The sequence below is a fragment of the Hemibagrus wyckioides genome, linkage group LG03 (genome assembly GCF_019097595.1).
Source record: "Hemibagrus wyckioides isolate EC202008001 linkage group LG03, SWU_Hwy_1.0, whole genome shotgun sequence".
Classification (NCBI taxonomy): domain Eukaryota; kingdom Metazoa; phylum Chordata; class Actinopteri; order Siluriformes; family Bagridae; genus Hemibagrus; species Hemibagrus wyckioides.
Genome location: NC_080712.1, coordinates 29,000,551 through 29,020,542, shown reverse-complemented (window position 1 = coordinate 29,020,542; position 19,992 = coordinate 29,000,551). Strand labels below are relative to the sequence as shown.

The 19,992-nt window shown below is 42.0% G+C and overlaps 1 protein-coding gene across 1 annotated transcript in view; it reads right to left on the bottom strand.

The window, feature by feature from the left end:
• Positions 1 to 222: 222 nt before the first annotated feature.
• Positions 223 to 19,992, bottom strand: part of micu1 (mitochondrial calcium uptake 1) — a 39,381-nt gene continuing 19,611 nt past the window's right edge. The window contains exons 6-12 of the mRNA XM_058385875.1: positions 11,846 to 11,960; positions 9,906 to 9,988; positions 8,155 to 8,355; positions 6,138 to 6,275; positions 4,780 to 4,888; positions 1,798 to 1,887; positions 223 to 1,716 (exon numbers count right to left, since the gene is read on the bottom strand). Coding sequence (XP_058241858.1) covers positions 1,553 to 1,716; positions 1,798 to 1,887; positions 4,780 to 4,888; positions 6,138 to 6,275; positions 8,155 to 8,355; positions 9,906 to 9,988; positions 11,846 to 11,960 — 900 coding nt within the window. The 3' untranslated portion in view covers positions 223 to 1,552. The remainder of the gene's footprint in view (positions 1,717 to 1,797; positions 1,888 to 4,779; positions 4,889 to 6,137; positions 6,276 to 8,154; positions 8,356 to 9,905; positions 9,989 to 11,845; positions 11,961 to 19,992) is intronic.

The window sequence follows — 19,992 nt, the reverse complement described above, 5'->3', positions numbered from 1 at the left end:
TCATGGCTGGATCAGAAAGCTGTGGCAAGGATGCGATGGATTTTAAAAGGAAACCTGGCAAGCACATCACACACAATGCCTGAGACTGGAACATCCACTGACACGAGGCACAACCAATGAAATCTGGCACAGATAATCCTTTACATTTGGATCGGTATAGAAGAACCTTACTGTTGTTTTCAAGCTGGGCTCCATGCACATTAAACCCAAACTCACACCAAGTCATGAAAAACGGTTTAATATAGTAACTCTGCATGTCAGACACATACTCATTCAGTAATAGATATTCATGTACATAACATTCTCAATGTAGTATTTTGTTTCTCACACCCACAGCCGCTTTATAATTATATAGATATATATTAAAAAAAAGAAGAGGGTGATAAAGTACACTGTAATGCTGAGTGCTAGGGTTTGGCTTTTCTGTACGCATCTTTTAAAACAGACAGCGTTTTGCTTCGTAAGAATCAGAGAGCTCCGAATAAAAGACCTTTTAAAGAGCGAGGGTGAGCGACCTGCTGTTTTTCAGTGTCTTAGAGCATGTCAACAACGCATGCAAAACATCCCACAATCCCCTCAGCCCTTAGGATTAGATCTCAACACATCTGAAGCAATGTGCCGCAGGCACGTTTTCCTGTACTAAGAAAAGAAGTGAAATCTGTTTACACAGAAGTCTAACCTTGATCTGGCTGACATGATGTGTGTTTTAAATATGCCATTGTACAGTGTAACCCAAGTTCAAGTTTACTGCTCTTACACTCTGTGGCAATAAAGGATGAGAGCACTAAAGTGCTAAACAGAAAGAAGTCACTTTCACTTCATGTTGTCTTCTTGTATCTGTACATAAACAGACCCACATGTATAATCAGAAATTCATGCTTCTGAAAAAGAATGAAATCAATTTGGGGTTTACATTAACGAATAACTTGACAATCATCATTATAAATCATTTATTCATCTTTAATAACTTCTGTATCCTGGTCAGGGCTGCAGCGGACCAAGTGGCCAGTAAACTGGAAATACGCTCTGTGTGGGACAGCAGTGCATCACAGGGCACCATGAACCCACATTCTCCAATCCCTCTATCAGAATGTTGTAGAAAACCCACATGAATGCTACACAGACCTGAGCTCAGGATCATACCGAAGTCATTATAAAAATTGTCAAACACAGATACATTTTGCATCCAAAACCCTCCTTATACTTGTATTAGAAGCGAATTTTTAATAGCTCTTTTCTCAGTATAGGTAAACATCTTGAAATTCTTGCCTGTGATATTTGCACATATGCTACAGATGTGGCAGACTCTATAAGAAGTGTGAGCTGGGAAGGGGCTAATGTGTAGAGGCTGGAGTCTCTCACACACACACACACACACACACACACACACTGCAGCAGTTTCCTCATGCAGCAGCACTGGCCACTATAGTGTGTGCACGATTTATTACATGCCATCTAAAGTTCATTTCTTAATTTAGTTGGCTTGTCTTCTTCTCACCCTCTTTGTTTTTTTACACCCTCTCCCTCTCTTTCTCTCACTCTCTCTATCCTGCTACTGCTGTTTAGGCATGGCAAAGTCCCACGCTGTGTCCTGCGCACACTTCCACATAGCGCGCACCAGCCGGGTGAAGCCCATGTCTTTTGGCTTCTCAAGTCCTCGCATCAGCCTCTGCTTCATGATGGATATGAACTCCTTGTTGCTCAGCTCGCCGTTACCTGAGACAAAGACGCTGTCAATTACTGCACTTTGGGTTTCATTCATATTTCATTTCTGGACAGAAGCAAGCACACACTTACCGTCACAATCGAATAAAGCGAACACCACGTCGCAGACATGGTCCGACAGCTCCACCTTGGCTACAGTGCGAGCCACTTGCTTCATTGTAGCTAGAGAGAGGGACAATAATATTAGCATGTTTGCCTGCACAAACTAGCAATCTCATATGAAGCAAAGCCCTATCTTAGATCATAGTCAGATATTGAGTCTTTAAGGATCAATAGAAGGCACTTTCTCCCTGATGAGTTTCATCCGACAAAAAATGGGTGTAAAAGTCAAAGGGGGTTTTAGGTTCATCAAGAATCAAAAAACTGGCACTGAGGATGACAGGATAACAATAAACTGCCACACAGAAGCCTCTGGGTCCCAGCTGAGCTGAAATAAAGAAAAAAAACAACAAAGACCATGACACGGTCTTTAGTCTCCATAAGAACCATTGATCTGCTTTGTTCTCCAATGAAGAGTGCAGGAGACAAGAGACAAAGAGATATGGAAGATGGAGGCTGGGTTATGATTTCTGCGCCAAGACGAATCAATTTCTACATTATCGGTTCTGCATGGCACTGAGCAGAAAATGTAATTCTCTTTCAGTCCAGAATAGAGTGGAAAAGGGATGCAGAGAGAGGAAGAGAGAGAGAGAGAGTGAGTGAGTGAGTGAGTGGGAGAGTGGGAGTGTGAAAGGTATTAAATGAGAAAGAAAATGAGGGGGAGTGTGAATTAGAGAAAGACAAGAGGCTGGCGTAATGGCATGAACCCCCCCATGTTGAAAGTGTAGACTTGATCTGTGTGTGTGTGTGTGTTTACTGGATGTGTCTCTAATGTCCACTCAGCATCTAATCCTTTGACGTTTGCCACATTTACACTCAGAATTTACACTCGCAATCAAAAGTGGCTCAAATTGGTGTCAGATATCAGTCACATTAAAATGATTTTTGAAAAAAAATGAAAAAAATGGGCTTGCAGTGTGAACTGCTTGTGAGCGGTTGTTTTTCTTCCGCCGACAATTACCGAGCCACTAGTGAGGCAGACTGTTATATAACAGCATCATAATTAGATATACAAATAAAAAAATAACTACAGATGAGCCTGAGAATTTTGCTACTAGAAAATATCTGCTAGGGAGCCCAAATCGTAATATGGACATCTTAATATGAGCAGACGAAGATTAATAAACATGGAGTGGAACTACATGTGGTCTTCCTGGACCCATCTGTCTCAAATTTTGATATGACGTGCCTTCTGACATGCTTTTCTGCTCACCATGACTGAAAAGAGCTGTTAAGTGGGTTTCCATAGCCTTCCTGTCAGCTCGAACTAGTCTGACCATTTTCATAAAACATGGGCTCATTATTAAAACATTTCTGCCCACAGAATCACCTCTGACTGGTTGATTTTTTTTTTTTTTTTATCTTTTTCCCCCATTCTGTAGTGTGTGGGATTTCAAAACATTGAAGCCCGCTCATCTAGCATCAACAGCTACACCATGGTTGGTCACTGAGATCAAATATTTTCCCATTCTGATGTATTATATGAATGTTAACTTTAAGCTTTTGACCTGGCTGAGTGGATAAAAGCAGGGGTGCAGGTGATCTTTTTATTAAATGCCAGTGAGAGTGTAAGCCAAAGTCATGTCAATTAGTGTCTGCAAATGCAGCATAGATTATTATTAGTCATATTAATACAATAATGATTAGAAAGATAATAGATAGCTATGTGAATTGAATAAAATACATTTATGAATGGTGTGAATAATACACTGATCAGGCATAACATTATGATCACCTGCCTAATATTACGTTGGTCCCCCTTTCGTGTCCAAAAACAGCCCTGACCTGTCACGCACTGTGTATTCTGACACCTTTCTATCAGAACCAGCATTAACAACTTCAGCAGTTTGACCAACAGTAGCTCATCTGTTGGATCAGATCACACGGGCCAGCCTTCACTCCCCATGTGCATCAATGAGCCTTAGCCGCCCATGACCCTGTCACCGGTTCACCACTGTTCCTTCCTTGGACCACTTTGGATAGATACTGACCACTGCAGACCGGGAACACCCCACAAGAGCTGCAGTTTTGGAGATGCTCTGATCCAGTCGTCCAGCCATCACAATTTGGCCCTTGTCAAACTCGCTCAAATCCTTACACTTGCCCATTTTTCCTGCTTCTAACACATCAACTTTGAGGACAAAATGTTCACTTGCTGCCTAATATATCCCACCCACTATAAGGTGCCATGATGAGGAGATAATCAGTGTAATTCACTTTACCTGGCACTGCTCATAATGTTATGCCTGATCGTTGTATGTGAATAACTGATCAGACTTGTTATCATAAACGAGTTAAGACATATGACGCACTCAAGGGCCAGAATGAATAGCTCCGAACATTGTGAAAGCTTCAGTGGTCCAGCAATTCATACAAGGCCACGCTGCCATAGCTACAGCAGACTCGCACACCTACACACCTACACTATATTTAATTATGTCACATAGTGAGGGGTGGAAAGTGTTTCTGAAAGCACATAGAGTAAGTGACATATAATATGAACAGCAACACATACAGCTCTCCAGATCAATAAAGGAAGAGTGGATAAAGAGAGTGCAGTAATTTGCTTTGGATTCTGGGAGTTGTGAGGGAATGAATGAAAACAATCTCTAACCCTGAAACACCAGGATATGAGCCAATCACCGGCACAAGCTTTTTCCTCCTTAGCTGTGATTGAAGATGAAATTGTTATTAATTACAATAATATAAAATATAGAGACAGAGTGTAACAGGGCAAAGACACAGAGAGACAGATAGAGAGAGACAGAAGGTACAGTGAGCTACAAGCTGGCTGATGGCTGATCAGGCTGGAGGCCAGAATGATGGAGAGAAGAGGGAGGAAATATGAGCACTGCCTGGGAAAAATGCTGAAGCTGATAAACGGCAGTTCCAAAAAAGTAAGACGTTTGCAAAAAACAACAACAAAAAAAAAAAGAGAGGTGTGTATGCGTGTACCTTTGTCTATAGAGGCACCAGCCATGTGGTAGAAACTCAGAGCCGTGTCCACGTCATTCACGTTCTTCAGAAACGTGAAAAAATTCTCCACTTCTTCAAACGTGATCCCCTAATTAATACAACAGAGACAAGCGAAAGATGAAGGAACGATGGCTGTCCATCGGTTTCAGCTAGCAGTGAAGCATGACTGATTTGTCTGTAGCTGGATCACGCAAAGGTCACTTCACACTAGCCAAAACAGGACACTAGGAATCTAGAAGCAGTGGAGTGTGCATGTACGGGCGACTGGTCACATACGGGTATGTGCGAGATGTTTTAGCTCAATGCCTCCTGAGAGGTGGCTAGGTGAGCAGGATACGGTTAGTTACATGATTGCAGTCATTAAGAGAGAAAAAAATGGCATAAAAGTACTCCATACCCAAAGGAGAAGATCTGAAATTGAGTTTTCGTATTCCTTAAAGCCCAATTCACTGCATTCTGAGTCATAAAAGCGCCTATTTGATTTCATTGCAACGCCGTTCTCCCAGACAAAATAAATACATCTCTCTTTTCTTAAGGTGAAGGAGCTGTTCTAACAAAAAAAATAATAAAGAATACCAGTCTTGTTTAACACTGATGTTAAAATCAGAACTGCTTCAGCACAATGGCTTGAAATGAATTTCTCAGTACAGGAAAACAATGCCTTTCAGATGGTATGCCACTGCAACTATTTGACAAGTTTTATTTTGTTAAAACCCCATGAAATGCTAAAGCAGAAATCTCTGTATCACTCGCTACAAGTATAAATACTCTTCTATGATACTGATTTATCGATATACGACACAAAACGATTTTAAGCTGACTCGCAGTTACAAATCTGAAGCTTTCCACTGTCTGCCTATTAAGCCAGCTAACGCCTCCGCATCACCAGATAGCGCTTATTCACTTGCCAAGTCAATGAACCACACTGTCCAGCCAAAGCAGTTCATAATCTCATCAATGGAAAGCAATGGAACCAGTCATGTCGAAACCTTATATTCATGAGCACCGAGTCATCAGTGGATTTCAATATTAGGCTGCTTTTGAGAAACAACAACCTACGGCCAAGAAAATTACCTTGTACTCACCTTTTCACCTTTAAGCTCGTCTGCCTTGGTAAACAGTAACACACTGAGAGCTTGAAAGCTAATTTGCCGATAAGCTGAGAGTCATGAGGAATAGATGGGTAATGATTCGTAGACGGAGTGAGTGAAGGAGAGAGAGGAGTACACAGTATCCCATCACATACCATCATACGGCAAAGCTAATGTTGCATTTGATCCTGACTGCTCTGTTCTGAGTCGTTCCTCTCTCTCTCTCTCTGTGCTTATCAGGCTTACCTGTGCATCTTTAAACATCTTCTTCAGTCCTTTTTGCATCTGTTTGAGTTTACGCGACTGGACACCACTGTAGGCCAGAAGCATGCCACCAAACTGCCTCTCTGAGATTCTGCCATCCGCTGGGTCATTCCTTTCAAACTACACACACACACACACACACACAGGATAAGACTGAGGAGTTTAATCACATGCTTATCTAACCCTTTTGTATGTTCATTATATATTTTCAGTATTAGACAGAAAAGCCCTGCTGCTAATTCTTTTCTTTCTGTTACACTCTCTGTCTCGCTCTGAAACTCCACCCTATCTGTATGTAAATCTCCTTTGTGCTGCGTGATGAGGCATAAGCTAGCACAGTCATGCATCATCCAGACAGCAGAGCAGCACTGGGACTGGTTTGTTCGTACACACTGTATGCTTAAAAAGCACTGAAATCACACACATGCAGCTTCGCCTTTCTACAAGCAAGTCAAGTACCATTAATCAAGGCACCATGAAAAAGAGAGAGAGAGAGAGAGAAACAAATAGGAATCCATAACACTATGGCTGATTCTGTGTGCTTTATTTCTTTGAATGCAGAATAAACATTATAGGTTTTGATCTGCATGCAATGTACTTCATCTACGCAGCTAACTACTTTCCGATCTAATCTTAACAGCACCGAGTCCCGGCTTTATGACTTTCCAAATGTATAAGAAACTCTGCAGGCTGCTCTTTCTTCTTTTTCCCCCCACTGTTAGACAACCAGACATGAGAAATAGCTCCATCTACTGCAGTCAACTAACTGTTACAGCACAATGAAGATAAACTTGGGATTTATGAGGCTAATCTTTGTAAAAATCTCAAACCTATTCTGAGCGGCGTATTAAAAATTCAGCCCAATAACTTGTTATCTTTTTAAGTGAGGGACTTGAAGTCAAATCAAGTCCCGTATTATCACCGCCCTCACAAATCCTCACCGGTCCTGTGACTTCAGTCACTTCCCCGCTGCACCAGAGATAAGCAGCCGGAGTCTAAACTCAATCCCCTTAAGTGAGAATGTCCATCAAATGGACAGTGGCGCCAGAGAGAGGCCAAAGAGAGACAGGAAACGGAAGTAACCCGGTGGAAACGTCTACATCATAACAGACTGGACAGCAAGCTAGGAAAAAAAAAAAAACCAGACCTGCTGCCTCAGCATTTACGTTAAAGAAGAGAAACAGTGACCGAGACAACATGAAACGATGACACATGCTGACTTTGTGCTGCCATCATAGAGACCGAGATCTGTCAGTCTGTGTGCCATTTCTGTTTATTCCTTTTTCTCTATTCGCCTCTTCTCTTTCAAAATTTAGGGCATTCCAGTGCACTGGGTTTTACAGCCAATCTCAAGTGGTTAAAATTTATAACAATCACACAAATAGTTTTGCAATGTAGAGACTCAATGCACAGGAGGCATAGATTTTGGAACATGCTTCAATATTTTCCTGCTAGGAACAAGCAAGTGAGATAAATCCAAGTGGCGGTCATTATCAGTTAATAGAACAACAGCTGAGATGTCTACAAAGCCGCCGTTTACACCCCGAGGCGTCATTACTGCCCTGATTTAGTTCTTCCACAAATCGCTGGAATGATGTCACCAGTAGAAACTGTGAAATGGCTCCACATGGTCGAGATTCTCTGAAAACGCTTGGCAAGCTTCTGATACACCTCTAAGAAATCTAGTCACACAATCCGAATTATATCCTTGTAAACATATGCGGATTTTATTTCACATGAATGACCTCAAACTATGCTCTATTGACCAGGACAGAAGATTAAAGCACTATAGCAGTGCGTCTTTCAAGCACCAATATACTAATACTAATGTGAGGCGGTGGAAAGGGGGCAGGGCTTCCAGATAGTGACGGCTAATAGATTCAAGTTCTAGCTTCAAATGTTGATTTGCTTGGCTGTTGTTTTTAAAATGGGGGGTGGGGGTTGCTGACATATTTTTGGCCTTATTTTTGCAGTGTAGCTCAGTCTAGAAGTGCTGTACCTCAAGCTTGAGAACATCGTGCTGCAGTTTCCTCTGGAATTCCAGGAAAGTGCCGATGGTGAGTTTGCCCTTCAGGTCGGCTCCGAAGAAGTAGGTGGTTAGAGCCGAGCTGCAGCCGGATGTCTTCAGAGTGTTGCCTGTGGTGGAGCGATCCCTATGCCTCATGCCCATGCTGGTCTGAGAACGGATTATACTCTGCACCTGTGATGCACACATACAAAGAAGTATTCTGAGACAGGGCTCTGTTGCAATATCACAAAATACTGGAGCTGGTTTCAAAACGTTAAACAACATTTTAAATAAATTCCAATTCACACTTAAACAAGCTGTGTAGACAAACACAGGCTTTTGAGTGAGTGGAGCCACATGAGCTGTAGGATCGTGAGCGGACATATGCTTATGAGCACTTAATGAGCAGTGTTGTAGTCTATCCAGCTCTGATTAATGCTCCATATCCTTCTGCATAACAGCTGGGGCAAAAACGCTAATATTTGCTTATGAGTAACTGGCTGGAGTCATTCATTAATTTCAGTCGGGCTGGATTTGTGGTTTATAATACACAGGATGTGCTTTATCAAGGTATTCTCGGGTGTGATGACGTGTGTATATTTAGAAGGGCTCCTTATCGTGTTTAATTACAAACCCCTAGTGGTTGGGAAAGTAATGGAGGAGATCCCACTTCCAGCATAATTTCCACGGTAATGGCAGACGGTGGTGCTCATAATGCCGTACAAACAGGTGACCGATAAACTAGAGAGTAAAAAGCATCTTAGATCTAAAAGACTCAATGGGATGGTGATGATAAATGGCGGATCTCACAACGGCTTGAATTTGTTTCCATAGGAAGCTCTTTGCTGAGAGAGATGAGTGGCTCATTAGCGGATTTCGAGTGCAATTTTGGTTTATCCCATCTAGCAACTCGTCCCACAACCAACCGCAATGATAGCATCGACAGGCTCACTCAAGTGCACGCTTTTCTTTAGCGTTTTTAACCACAGGAACATTTCAAAAACAAGAAACCGGAGACTGACATTTTCCATCCGGCTATGAGACGAATAATGACGCAAATCTTGCACGTGTCGCAACACGTTACATTTACACCATCGCAGCCTTTTCAAATGTAACTGGAATTTGCACGCATGTGGCCTTAAAATCACTCTTAAAGGCAAGCCATTATTTACCATATATGGTAAAAAAAATAAGGGGGAAGTTCTTAAAGCAAAAATGTATGTAGCAGCCACATATCAGTAGAGTTGTTTTCAATGTGTGGGATTCATCATTATTATTATTATTATTATTATTATTATTATTATTATTATGTGACTGTTCATATGCACAGAATTAAAGCAACCTTTGATGAAATCAGATACCTGGATATCACATGCCACGGTTTAAGAGCATACCAGATTTTACTTATAATTAATAGAATTCAATCTGAACGTCGTTCTGATTAAATAGTAGCAGTTCTACGCAGTTAACTATCTAAAATCCTCATACAGCCCCGAGCATGCCTGCTCGTGTGTGAAATAAAAGCTTTGTGAAATGTCAGGCTGCTTTGTGTCTGTGTCTCTGCTAAAGTGAATGGTCTAAAATCATTAAAAAAAAAAAGAAAAGGCAGCTGACGATGAGAATCTATATGGATGAGTGGGTTTAAGATCTCTGGGTTAAGAGAGAATGGAATATCTTCAAAGCTCATTGATGGTGTGTGTGTGTGTGTGTGTGTGTGTGTGTGTGTGTGTGTGTGTTCCTACCTGCTCGAACTCCTCCAGGTCCACCTCACCATCCCCATTTAAATCAAACATCTTGAAGGCGATCTCAAAGTTTCTCTGGGGCGCTGGAAGAAAAAGCAAACGCATGGCGAATAATGAATCAAAAAGGTAGCACTGATTTGTTATTGCATTCTACACAACAGAGCAGATTATACAAAACCCTGCAGCTTTTTAGCTTTTGTTAGCAGTTTAGTGTGCACAGTAAAAAGACTGAAATGAGTTTCGGATCATTACATTAACTGTATCTAGCGATCCGGCTCTGCTGTAGCATGACAATTAATACAACATGTGATCTGTTACTGAAAACACACACTCACTGTATTACCGGTTTCCATCTGTCAGACATATTGCTCAGTACACTTTAAATGAGTAGGTTATTTAGCGTCATATCACCTTTTTTTCTTTTTTAAATTACACTAAAATTGCGTCAGAGGCAATTTGAAACAAGAAGTCAGTGACACTGTGTTTGAAGCATTTGACTGATTTATACCTGGAAAATTTTGAGATGCTCAACACCTCTGCTGAATCTAAAAAGAACTTGACAGAAGCTTAGAAAACTAGCTAATATGGAGAACAGGTACACTATATTGCCAAAAGTTTTGGGACACCCCTCCAAATCATTGAATTCAGGTGTTGTTTTTCAGGGGCTGGGCTTGACCCATTAGTTCCAGTCAAAGCAACTCCAAGACATTTTGGACAATTTCATGCTCCCAACTTTGTGGGAACAGTTTAGGGATGAACCCCTTCCTGTTCCAACATGACTGCACACCAGTGCACAAAGCAAGGTCCATAAAGACATGGATGAGTGAGTTTGGTGTGGAGGAACTTGACAGGTCTGCACAGAGTCCTGACCTCAACCTGACAGAACACCTTTGGGATGAATTAGAGCAGAGACGCCATTCCAAAAATTCCAGAACTGGGACATCTGCCTTCACATGCACATGAATGTAATACGGAGTTGGCCCGCCCTTTGTAGCTATAACAGCTTCAACTCTTCTGGGAAGGCTTTCCACAAGGTTTAGGAGTGTGTTTATCGGACTTTTTGACCATTCCACTATAAGCGCATTTGTGAGGTCAGGCACTGATGCTGGACGAGAAGGTCTGGCTCTCAGTCTCTGCTCTAATTCATCCTAAAGGTGTTCTATCTGGTTGAGGTCAGGACTCTGTGAAGTTCCGCCACACCAAACTCTCTCATCCATGTCTTTATGGACCTTGCATTTTTGAAACTTTTAAGATGCTCCACACCTCTTCTGAATCTAAACAAACTTGACAGAAGCTTAGCTAAAACTAGTTAAATATGGAGAATAGGTAAAGCTTTAGTGAGTCATTTTTTAACCGTGGAGGATTTGTCACTGCCATGCCTGTCGCCTTTAAGAGGATGATATCATAGGTGATGAGTTGTACATGTCATACGGGGTTGATCTGAGGATGATGGTTAAAAGCTGTTTGAAAGCTACAACTGTAGAGCAAGACATGTCCCATAGGGCGGGACACAAACAGTCTAGAGATTTTTTTAATTGGATGATTACAAGACAAGAACAGAACGAGTCATTGAATATTTTAATTAACTTCAGATATATCAGCATTGATTTGTCCATAATAGTGAACATAAAGCTCTGTCAATCTTGATTTCAAGGGCACTTTGAGTGAATGGTGTCTTAATTAGAGATGCTTGTTGCTTTAATCCTATTAGACAGTGAGTAAGTGTGGATTAGATTAGATTAGATTAGATTAGATTAGATTAGATTAGGAAGGACACTAGACACATATGTTACATCCTGAGGGAACTGTGTTTAAATGTATTATGAGAAGCAGATGTTTTTACAACATTATATTCCTTTTGTCATGTTCCCTTGGCAACTCTTGCACAATGCGCAAATCCGAGATGATTAAAGGGCCAGAAAACAAAAGCACACACTCACTGGAGAGAACAGTGGTGAGGAATATGTAGTCGGAGAAGGAGATGAGGCCGCACTCCCCGAGCGTATAGAAGATGCTGTCCTCGTCTGCGAACTTCTCCCGCTCCTGAGAAATCTTCTGTTGGTCCCCAGAGAGAAAGATAGATAGGGTGTTATCTGAGCACCTGCGTTCGGTGAAACAGCTTACTGCAGTACGAATTCTATGTCCATTAGAACAACCGACACACACTAGCATGCTAATACACACACAAATGCGCACACAGTATACATGACATCTACCGACCATGCAAGTGCAGCATACTCATTCAGGCAGACACGGCAGAGTGGAAGAGGGAACATGAAGAGAACATGTTATCATCATCATTATCATCACAGTGGCACATAAATCAGTGTACAACAACAGTCTAATGTGAAACACTACCACAGAGTTGCATGTGAAACAAAAGACTACATAAACATCACAGACAGACAGTGAAGTGGTCCGTCCTACATTTGATCACGGTGACTGAACAACAACGACGTCTACACAGACTGCAGTGTATATCGCTCTCTCTCTCTCTCTCTCTCTCTCTCACACACACACACACACACATCATGCCAGAGTTCAATCTGTGTGTTACCTCCGTCTGGTGGAAATCCCATCAGAGTGTCAAGGAAGAAGAGAGAAGGGTTAAGAGAAAAAAAAAAAATAAACAGAAAAACCTCACCATTATTGACTTCATCAAGGACGGTGACATCACACACACACATTCACTATAGGTGTGCTGGATGATTTTTTACTTAACTGAAATAACATAACTTATTTAACTAGGACAGATAAAAAAAATACAGGCCTTTTTTAACAAAACAGACCAATCTGCATTATTCTGACAAATACGAATGTATAGTATATGTGCTATTTATCCCGTAGTCTACTCAAACATAGCCGAGAAAAAATAAAACTTTGTTCAGCTACACAGCTGCTTGATTCAAATGGCATCATAAGCAATAGGCGACCTAAATTTTACACTTTGGAGGAAAAATAGTCCTTGTTGTGCTGAACACTCTGTATAATGCAGTGTAAGAGTTTACAGGAAACTAGTTCAGCAGCACTCGGGAACAGAGAGCAACGACTGTCATTTGGCCCTGAAATAATAGTGACAACAGAGTGTTTGCACAACTAAAGAAAAAAATCCAGCTTGGAAGACTTGAATGTCTGTCCACATTTTATTTTTTCATCAACATGTTGATCCACTCTTACTTCAGCTAATGCTTTTCTTGATTCATTTCTATTTAGAAAGCGATGCAGCGGCGCTTTAATCCTCAAGCTCTCTCTCCCCCTCATCTTCATCCTTTGCTGAAACACATCTTCCAAAGCTTCGACTTTTGTGCTAATGCTGCAGTCTACACCACTAATCATCTCATACAGCACTAAACAGTCTCTCGACTTCTGACAGCAGAGTAGCAGACGACCTCTGCCTTGTTATGGCATCAACTAAAAGATTAGCCGCGGAATTTACCCATCACTAGGATGATTCATGGTGGTTACACTTCGTAAACCTATTACACAAATATGAATTCAGTTCTACGCTAGAATTTTTCAGAGCCTACACACTGTTACGTCACTGCGCTATAAAAATAGAGCTATGAGATTTACACCAAAACACTTATCAAGAACACGGCTCCGCTGCTCGCGGGAGTGATGCTGGAATAATTAAGTCTAAGAGCAAGGCTGAAGATGTGTGTTTTTGTGTTGAAATACCAGGAGAGCGCAAGTTATTTTTATTGCAGACGGGGAAGTCTGGGTAATAGCTACTGCAGCAAAAGCATCTGATTAGAGAATACGTGTGTGTGTGTGTGTGTGTGTGTGTGTGTGCGCTCTAGGCACCACATGTCCCTGCTGTCACCTTCAGAGATCCTCAGAGAACATGCAGCACCTTTCTCAGCCAGGAACACACAAACAACACTCAGCAGGCTACAAATGAACATAAAAAGGGAGCAAAACTTGCGAACCAACACCCACACAGATAACCATACACAAACACACACACACACAACTGCAAGACAGAAGGTATTTGAGCCTGTGAGGTGATCCTGCTCCATCAGTAACAGTCTATGCTCACAGATGAGAGAGAGAGAGAGAGAGAGAGAGAGCGAGAAAGGGAAAAGCAGGAGGATGAAGAGAAAGGGAAACTGACAGCTGGACTTGTACGTCTAATGGCTGCTGCTCTGTTCAGCACCACATGCCCTGGAGTCTCCGACCTGATACACAACACAAAGACTGTAGACGGCACTGAAGCACAGCGGAGATGACATGTACAGAACACGGAGACTCAGCTGAGACAGGATGAAGACAGCACCGAGACACGGGCAAAACTGCATGAAGACAGGATAGAGAAACAGCTGAGACAGGATAAAGAAAATACAGAGAAACAACCGAGACATAAAGACAGCACTGAGACATGGGCAACACTGCATGGTGGCAGCACTAAGAAACAGCTGAGATAGGATAAAGAAAATACTGAGACAGCCCTGAGACCCAGCAGAGACAGTATCAAGACAGCATTGAGACACAGCTGAGAAAGTATTGAGACAGCACTGAGACACAGCAGAGGCAGTATTGCAACAGGACTGAAACAGCATTGTGACAGCACTAAGACACAGCTGAGACAGTATTGAGACAGCACTAAGACAACTGAGACAGTATTGCAACAGCACTTAGACAGTACTAAGACACAGCTGAGATGGTATAGAGATAGCACTAAGGTACAGCTGAGGCAGCATTGAGACAGCACTAAGACACAGCTGAGACAGTATAGAGATAGCACTAAGGTACAGCTGAGGCAGCATTGAGACAGCACTAAAACACAACTGAGATGGTATAGAGATAGCACTAAGGTACAGCTGAGGCAGCATTGAGACAGCACTAAGACACAGCTGAGACAGTATTGCCACAGAACTGAGACAGTACTAAGACACAGCTGAGACAGTATTAAGACAGCATTGTGACAGCACTAAGACAGTATTGAGACAGCTGAGACAGTATTGAGACAGCACTAAGACACAGCTGAGACAGTATTGAGACAGTACTAAGACACAACTGCGACAGTATTGCCACAGCACTGAGACAGTATTGCCACAGCACTGAGACAGTATTGCCACAGCACTGAGACAGTACTAAGACACAGCTGAGACAGTATTGAGACAACATTGTGACAGCACTAAGACACAGCTGAGACAGTATTGAGACAACATTGTGACAGCACTAAGACACAGCCGAGACAGTATTGAGACAGTACTAAGACACAGCCTAGACAGTATTGCAACAGCACTAACACAGCAGAGACAATATTGAGACAGCACTGAGTCACAGCAGAGACAGTATTGCAACAACACAGACATATCTGAGACAGTATTGAGACAGCTGAGACAGTACTGAGACAGCACTAAGACACAACTGAGACAGTATTGCAACAGCACTGAGACAGTACTAAGACACAGCTGAGACAGTATAGAGACAGCACTAAGGCACAGCTGAGGCAGCATTGAGACAGCACTAAGACACAGCTGAGACAGTATCGAGACAGCACTAAGACACAGCTGAGACAGTATTACCACAGCACTAAGACACAGCTGAGACAGTATCGAGACAGCACTAAGACACAGCTGAGACAGTATTACCACAGCACTAAGACACAGCTGAGACAGTATTGAGACAGCACTAAAGCACAACTGAGACAGTATTACCACAGCACTAAGACACAGCTGAGACAGTATCGAGACAGCACTAAGACACAGCTGAGACAGTATTACCACAGCACTAAGACACAGCTGAGACAGTATTGAGACAGCACTAAAGCACAACTGAGACAGTATTACCACAGCACTAAGACACAGCTGAGACAGTATCGAGACAGCACTAAGACACAGCCGAGACAGTATTGAGACAGCACTAAAACACAACTGAGACAGTATTGCCACAGCACTGAGACAGTACTAAGACACAGCTGAGACAGTACTAAGACACAGCTGAGACAGTACTGAGACAGCATTGTGACAGCACCAACACAGCCACAGACAGCTGAGACAGTATTGAGAGAGTACTAAGACACAGCCGAGACAGAATTGCAACAGCACTAACACACAGCAGAGACAATATTGAGACAGCACTGAGACACAGCAGAGACAGTATTGCAACAACACAGACGTATCCGAGATAGCACTGAGACAGATGAGATTGCAGCTTGATCTAAAAGGCTTCACATGTATTTGTGCAGTAGCAAACTCATGGCACATTTTTCATAACTGCCAGTAAAAGCTGGATTGGTTGAAGTTGTAGAAGCTACACACTCAATAAAACAGCTATAATCAATATAAGCAGAACATAATCAGTGTCTATGGCAGTGTACTCTATATGTTGTGTAATGGCACTTCAGATGTCTTGTAAAAAGCTCCATGCTTGTTACTATTTTTGAACTGCGAGTAAGGAAACTCCCACGTCTGATTACATAACTGTTTCGCTAAATGTAAATGGTTAGCAGGTTAGCTGCCTAATTCAACATGAGCACCAGGGGTAGAATCTTATAGGATTCTGATGATTGGATGGGGGCAGAAAAGTCGAAAAAGGAGATGTGAGGGTGTCCTATGAAAAGCTGTAAGCTCTAAAGCCGAGCTCAGGTACAGAACGTGGTGTGTTCAGATTGAGGAGCAGTGTGCACTGGATGGAGGGAATGCTGGAGGGGGATTCCTGCCTCCCTTTCATTTCTTTCTCTTTTTGTTTGGCCTTGCTTCAGGGCTTCCATGTTGTTTGGGAAGACAGTATTGCTAGACATAAGGAGAAGCCCTCAGACCCTTGCTTACCAAGTATGTGAGCTGGGAAGAGGTTCCTGCGGTTTCACTAGCAGTGCTGCGAGGGTTCACTTTATTAGTTCTACTGATGGACAGATTCGTAACAGAGGAAGACAGTCTTGTGTGCAAGTGTGATTAAATCAATCCGTCAAGAAGACCTGATTGTGCAACCATGCCCGTGTGCGTCTGGCTCTCTCAATGAACACTATAAACGTGCGTCAAAGTAGAAATGCTCAGTGTACTTACAATGGGTTAATAGACTAGAGCTGATGACAATGTGAAGGATAATTAAAAGAAAGTGAGAAGTACATTCCCATTCCAGTCCTGGATCTTCTCAAGCTTCTGTCTCACAGGAACTTCCATCACTGGGCTGGAAGCACATTTCTAAACAGGTGTTTCATGACAACGTCTTCACCCGTTACAAAAGAAATTGAATAAGCAAGAAAGCTTGCAAAAAGGCATGAACGAATGAAAAACAAAAAATGCAAGACTAAAAGGAATAGGAGTCGTCTTGAGACGCCATATAAGCCATGCACAGTGACGAACAGCAATCAACATCCCAGATCATTCATCAGGGACTTTAGAAAAGGTCCTCCTTTTTTATCAAGGTCTTTCTCACACACACACACACACACACACACACACACACATTCACAACTCATTTCATTCTTCATCTTAATGCCATTTGGGAACAAATGAATTGCAAATGGTGTTTCTGTAGACCTTTGTGTGTGTGTGTGTGTGTGTGTGTGTGTGTTTGCCACACAAGAAATCTCAAAGCAGGTGTTCCATAGTGTTCAAGATATTAGGTTGTCATATACACCAATTACCATCAACTTACAGTCTGAGAGGAAAGTGTGTGTGTGTGAGAGCATGTTTTGATATCTTTGAGGAAACAAAGAATAAGAATATCTGACTATTTTGACTTTACGGGGAACTTTGGCTGGTCCCTCAGAGGAAAACTGTTTTATGAGAAAAGACTTCATGCAATAAAAAATAACAAAAGAGCTAAAATGTTTGCTAAAGTCTTCACATGAATAGTAAGACAAACGTGTGCGTGTGTGTGTATAGCACCTTCAACTGTCATCGAAGGGCTCCTGCCGAGACTGAAAGCCCAAAATAAGGTCAACAAAATTCAGCCACAAGCCATCACACCATTATCCACTGGCAGCAGCTCTATTAGCATGCCACAGGCTCATCACAACACCTGCCCCACCTTCCCCACCCCCTGCCTGTCCACCTAGGTCACCTGACACTAGGCAGATGATGTGACATCACAGTGCCCTACAACCATATAGGGATAGAGGTTAGAGGAGTGTAGCTCATTCCCTTTACACTTCTGCAGCATGCTAACAATGCGGTCTGGTACGTTATGTTTCCGTACATCGGAGGAAAGAACGAGCTTTCCTGAGATCAGGGCAAACTGTGGTGCCACAGAGTGCAGACAGGGGGTGCAACAGGCAACTCTACCACCCACTCCCGGCTTGCAGTGGCCGTCCTGCAGACATTCAGCAGGGCATGCACACACAAAGAGAGAAAAAGAGAGAGAGAGATAGAGAGAGAGAGAACAATTCAAGATCAGATACAGGATTTCTCTTGCCTGAGGGAAGCCTACTCACAACTAATGTTTAGAAAAGTTGATCTGATCTTCTGCTGGAAGTGCTGAATTATTCATGCGTGCACATGCACCTTCGCTCATTTCCCTTCAGATACACACACAACCGTACATACAAACTGAATGTGTATGTGTATGCATGGTTAATAATTCAGAGGCCACAGTCAGCTACATTGTTCCACCACTGAGAGCTTGCTTCTGCTAACGTCAGCTGGGTTTCAGGTGTGTGTGTGTTCACTGAAACACCTGTACACAACTGCTGTCCTTTTCCCTTCTTGTTGTCTGGTGAGTTGTGTGTGTGTCCTATACCTAAAACCAGAATCCAATACCAAGGAGTGTTTTTACTGAAAGCAGCAGTTATACTATCAGATACTAAGATCAGAGATTAGACACACTGTGTAATAAGGGTGCGTCTGTCAATAAAATAAAGACAAATTATTTGTCTGAGTAATCTCTGCGTGAAAAAATGTAAATATTTGCTGCTTTATTTAAGGTGCAGCGTGCAATGTTTGAAGGTTTTTTAAACCAATAATTACAAAGATTTAAAATATTATCTATTATCTAAATATTATTATATATTTAAACATTACAAGCTGTAAAAATAAATAAATAAATAAATAAATAAATAAATAAATAAATAAATAAATAAATAAATAAATAAAAGTTATTAAAATTATATGTATATAATTTCTGTTGATTTCTGGGTTGGTTTGCAGAAGAGGAATCCTGGTCAATTATTTTCTATTTAAATTACTATTTAGATTTAGTTTAGAATAAAATCAGTCCTTGGTTTTGAGTCATAAATGTTTAGGGTTTAACATTTAAATGTTTAGGGGTTTCTAAACCTGAAACTTATAATGTGAGCACAGCAGCATTTCCCCTCTCGATCTCTACACTGACACGCCAAGTTCAGCAAATTTGCATAAGATCATAAGCATTTGTGATGGAAAGTTGAGTCCCATCTATCTGTCTGTGTCAGTCTGCCTCTCTCTCTGTCTCTCAAACAGACCATTAGGGGAAAGATGCTCTGTCAGGAATCATTCCGTTCTCATTTCTGCTGAATCCAAAATTCTCACTTTCTGCTTGGCACCACGCTATATTCCCAAACCAATGATTATTAATGAAATTTATATAGCGGTAATGCGCTGCTTGGCTGCATTCCTGTGCAGTGTAATTGAGGACTAAGGTTTAGGTGAAAGGCTTGCTCAGGCAAAGAGAGACCAGCTCTGACAACTCTTGGAGAGAGAGAGAGAGAGAGAGAGAGAGAGAGAGGCATAAGGGAGTTTTTTTAGTGCAAAGGCTCTCAACTGCATCTACACACACAAGCGCACACACGCGCGCGCGCGCGCGCACACACACACTCGTGCGCACGCTCATGCAGCTCAGTATCATCCCCATACCTGCCAGAAGTCCTACACAGAGGGACGAGCATACAGGATGGATAGGAAAAAATTGGAAGGATGGAGGGTGGTTTGGATGAAATGGAAAAGAAGAAAGGATGGAGAGACAGGGACAAGAGAGAATGGAAGGTTTTATTGGTTACATGAGTGGAAAAGAAAATGAGAGACAATTGCAAGAGCACAAGATATATAATTAGCACAACAAGACAATTAAAAGTGTACGTTAGATCACGTTAGGTTACAGCACAACTGTAATGTAGCGTATAGCATAAAAATACGGAGACGCTGGCATTTTGAATTTTGCTAAA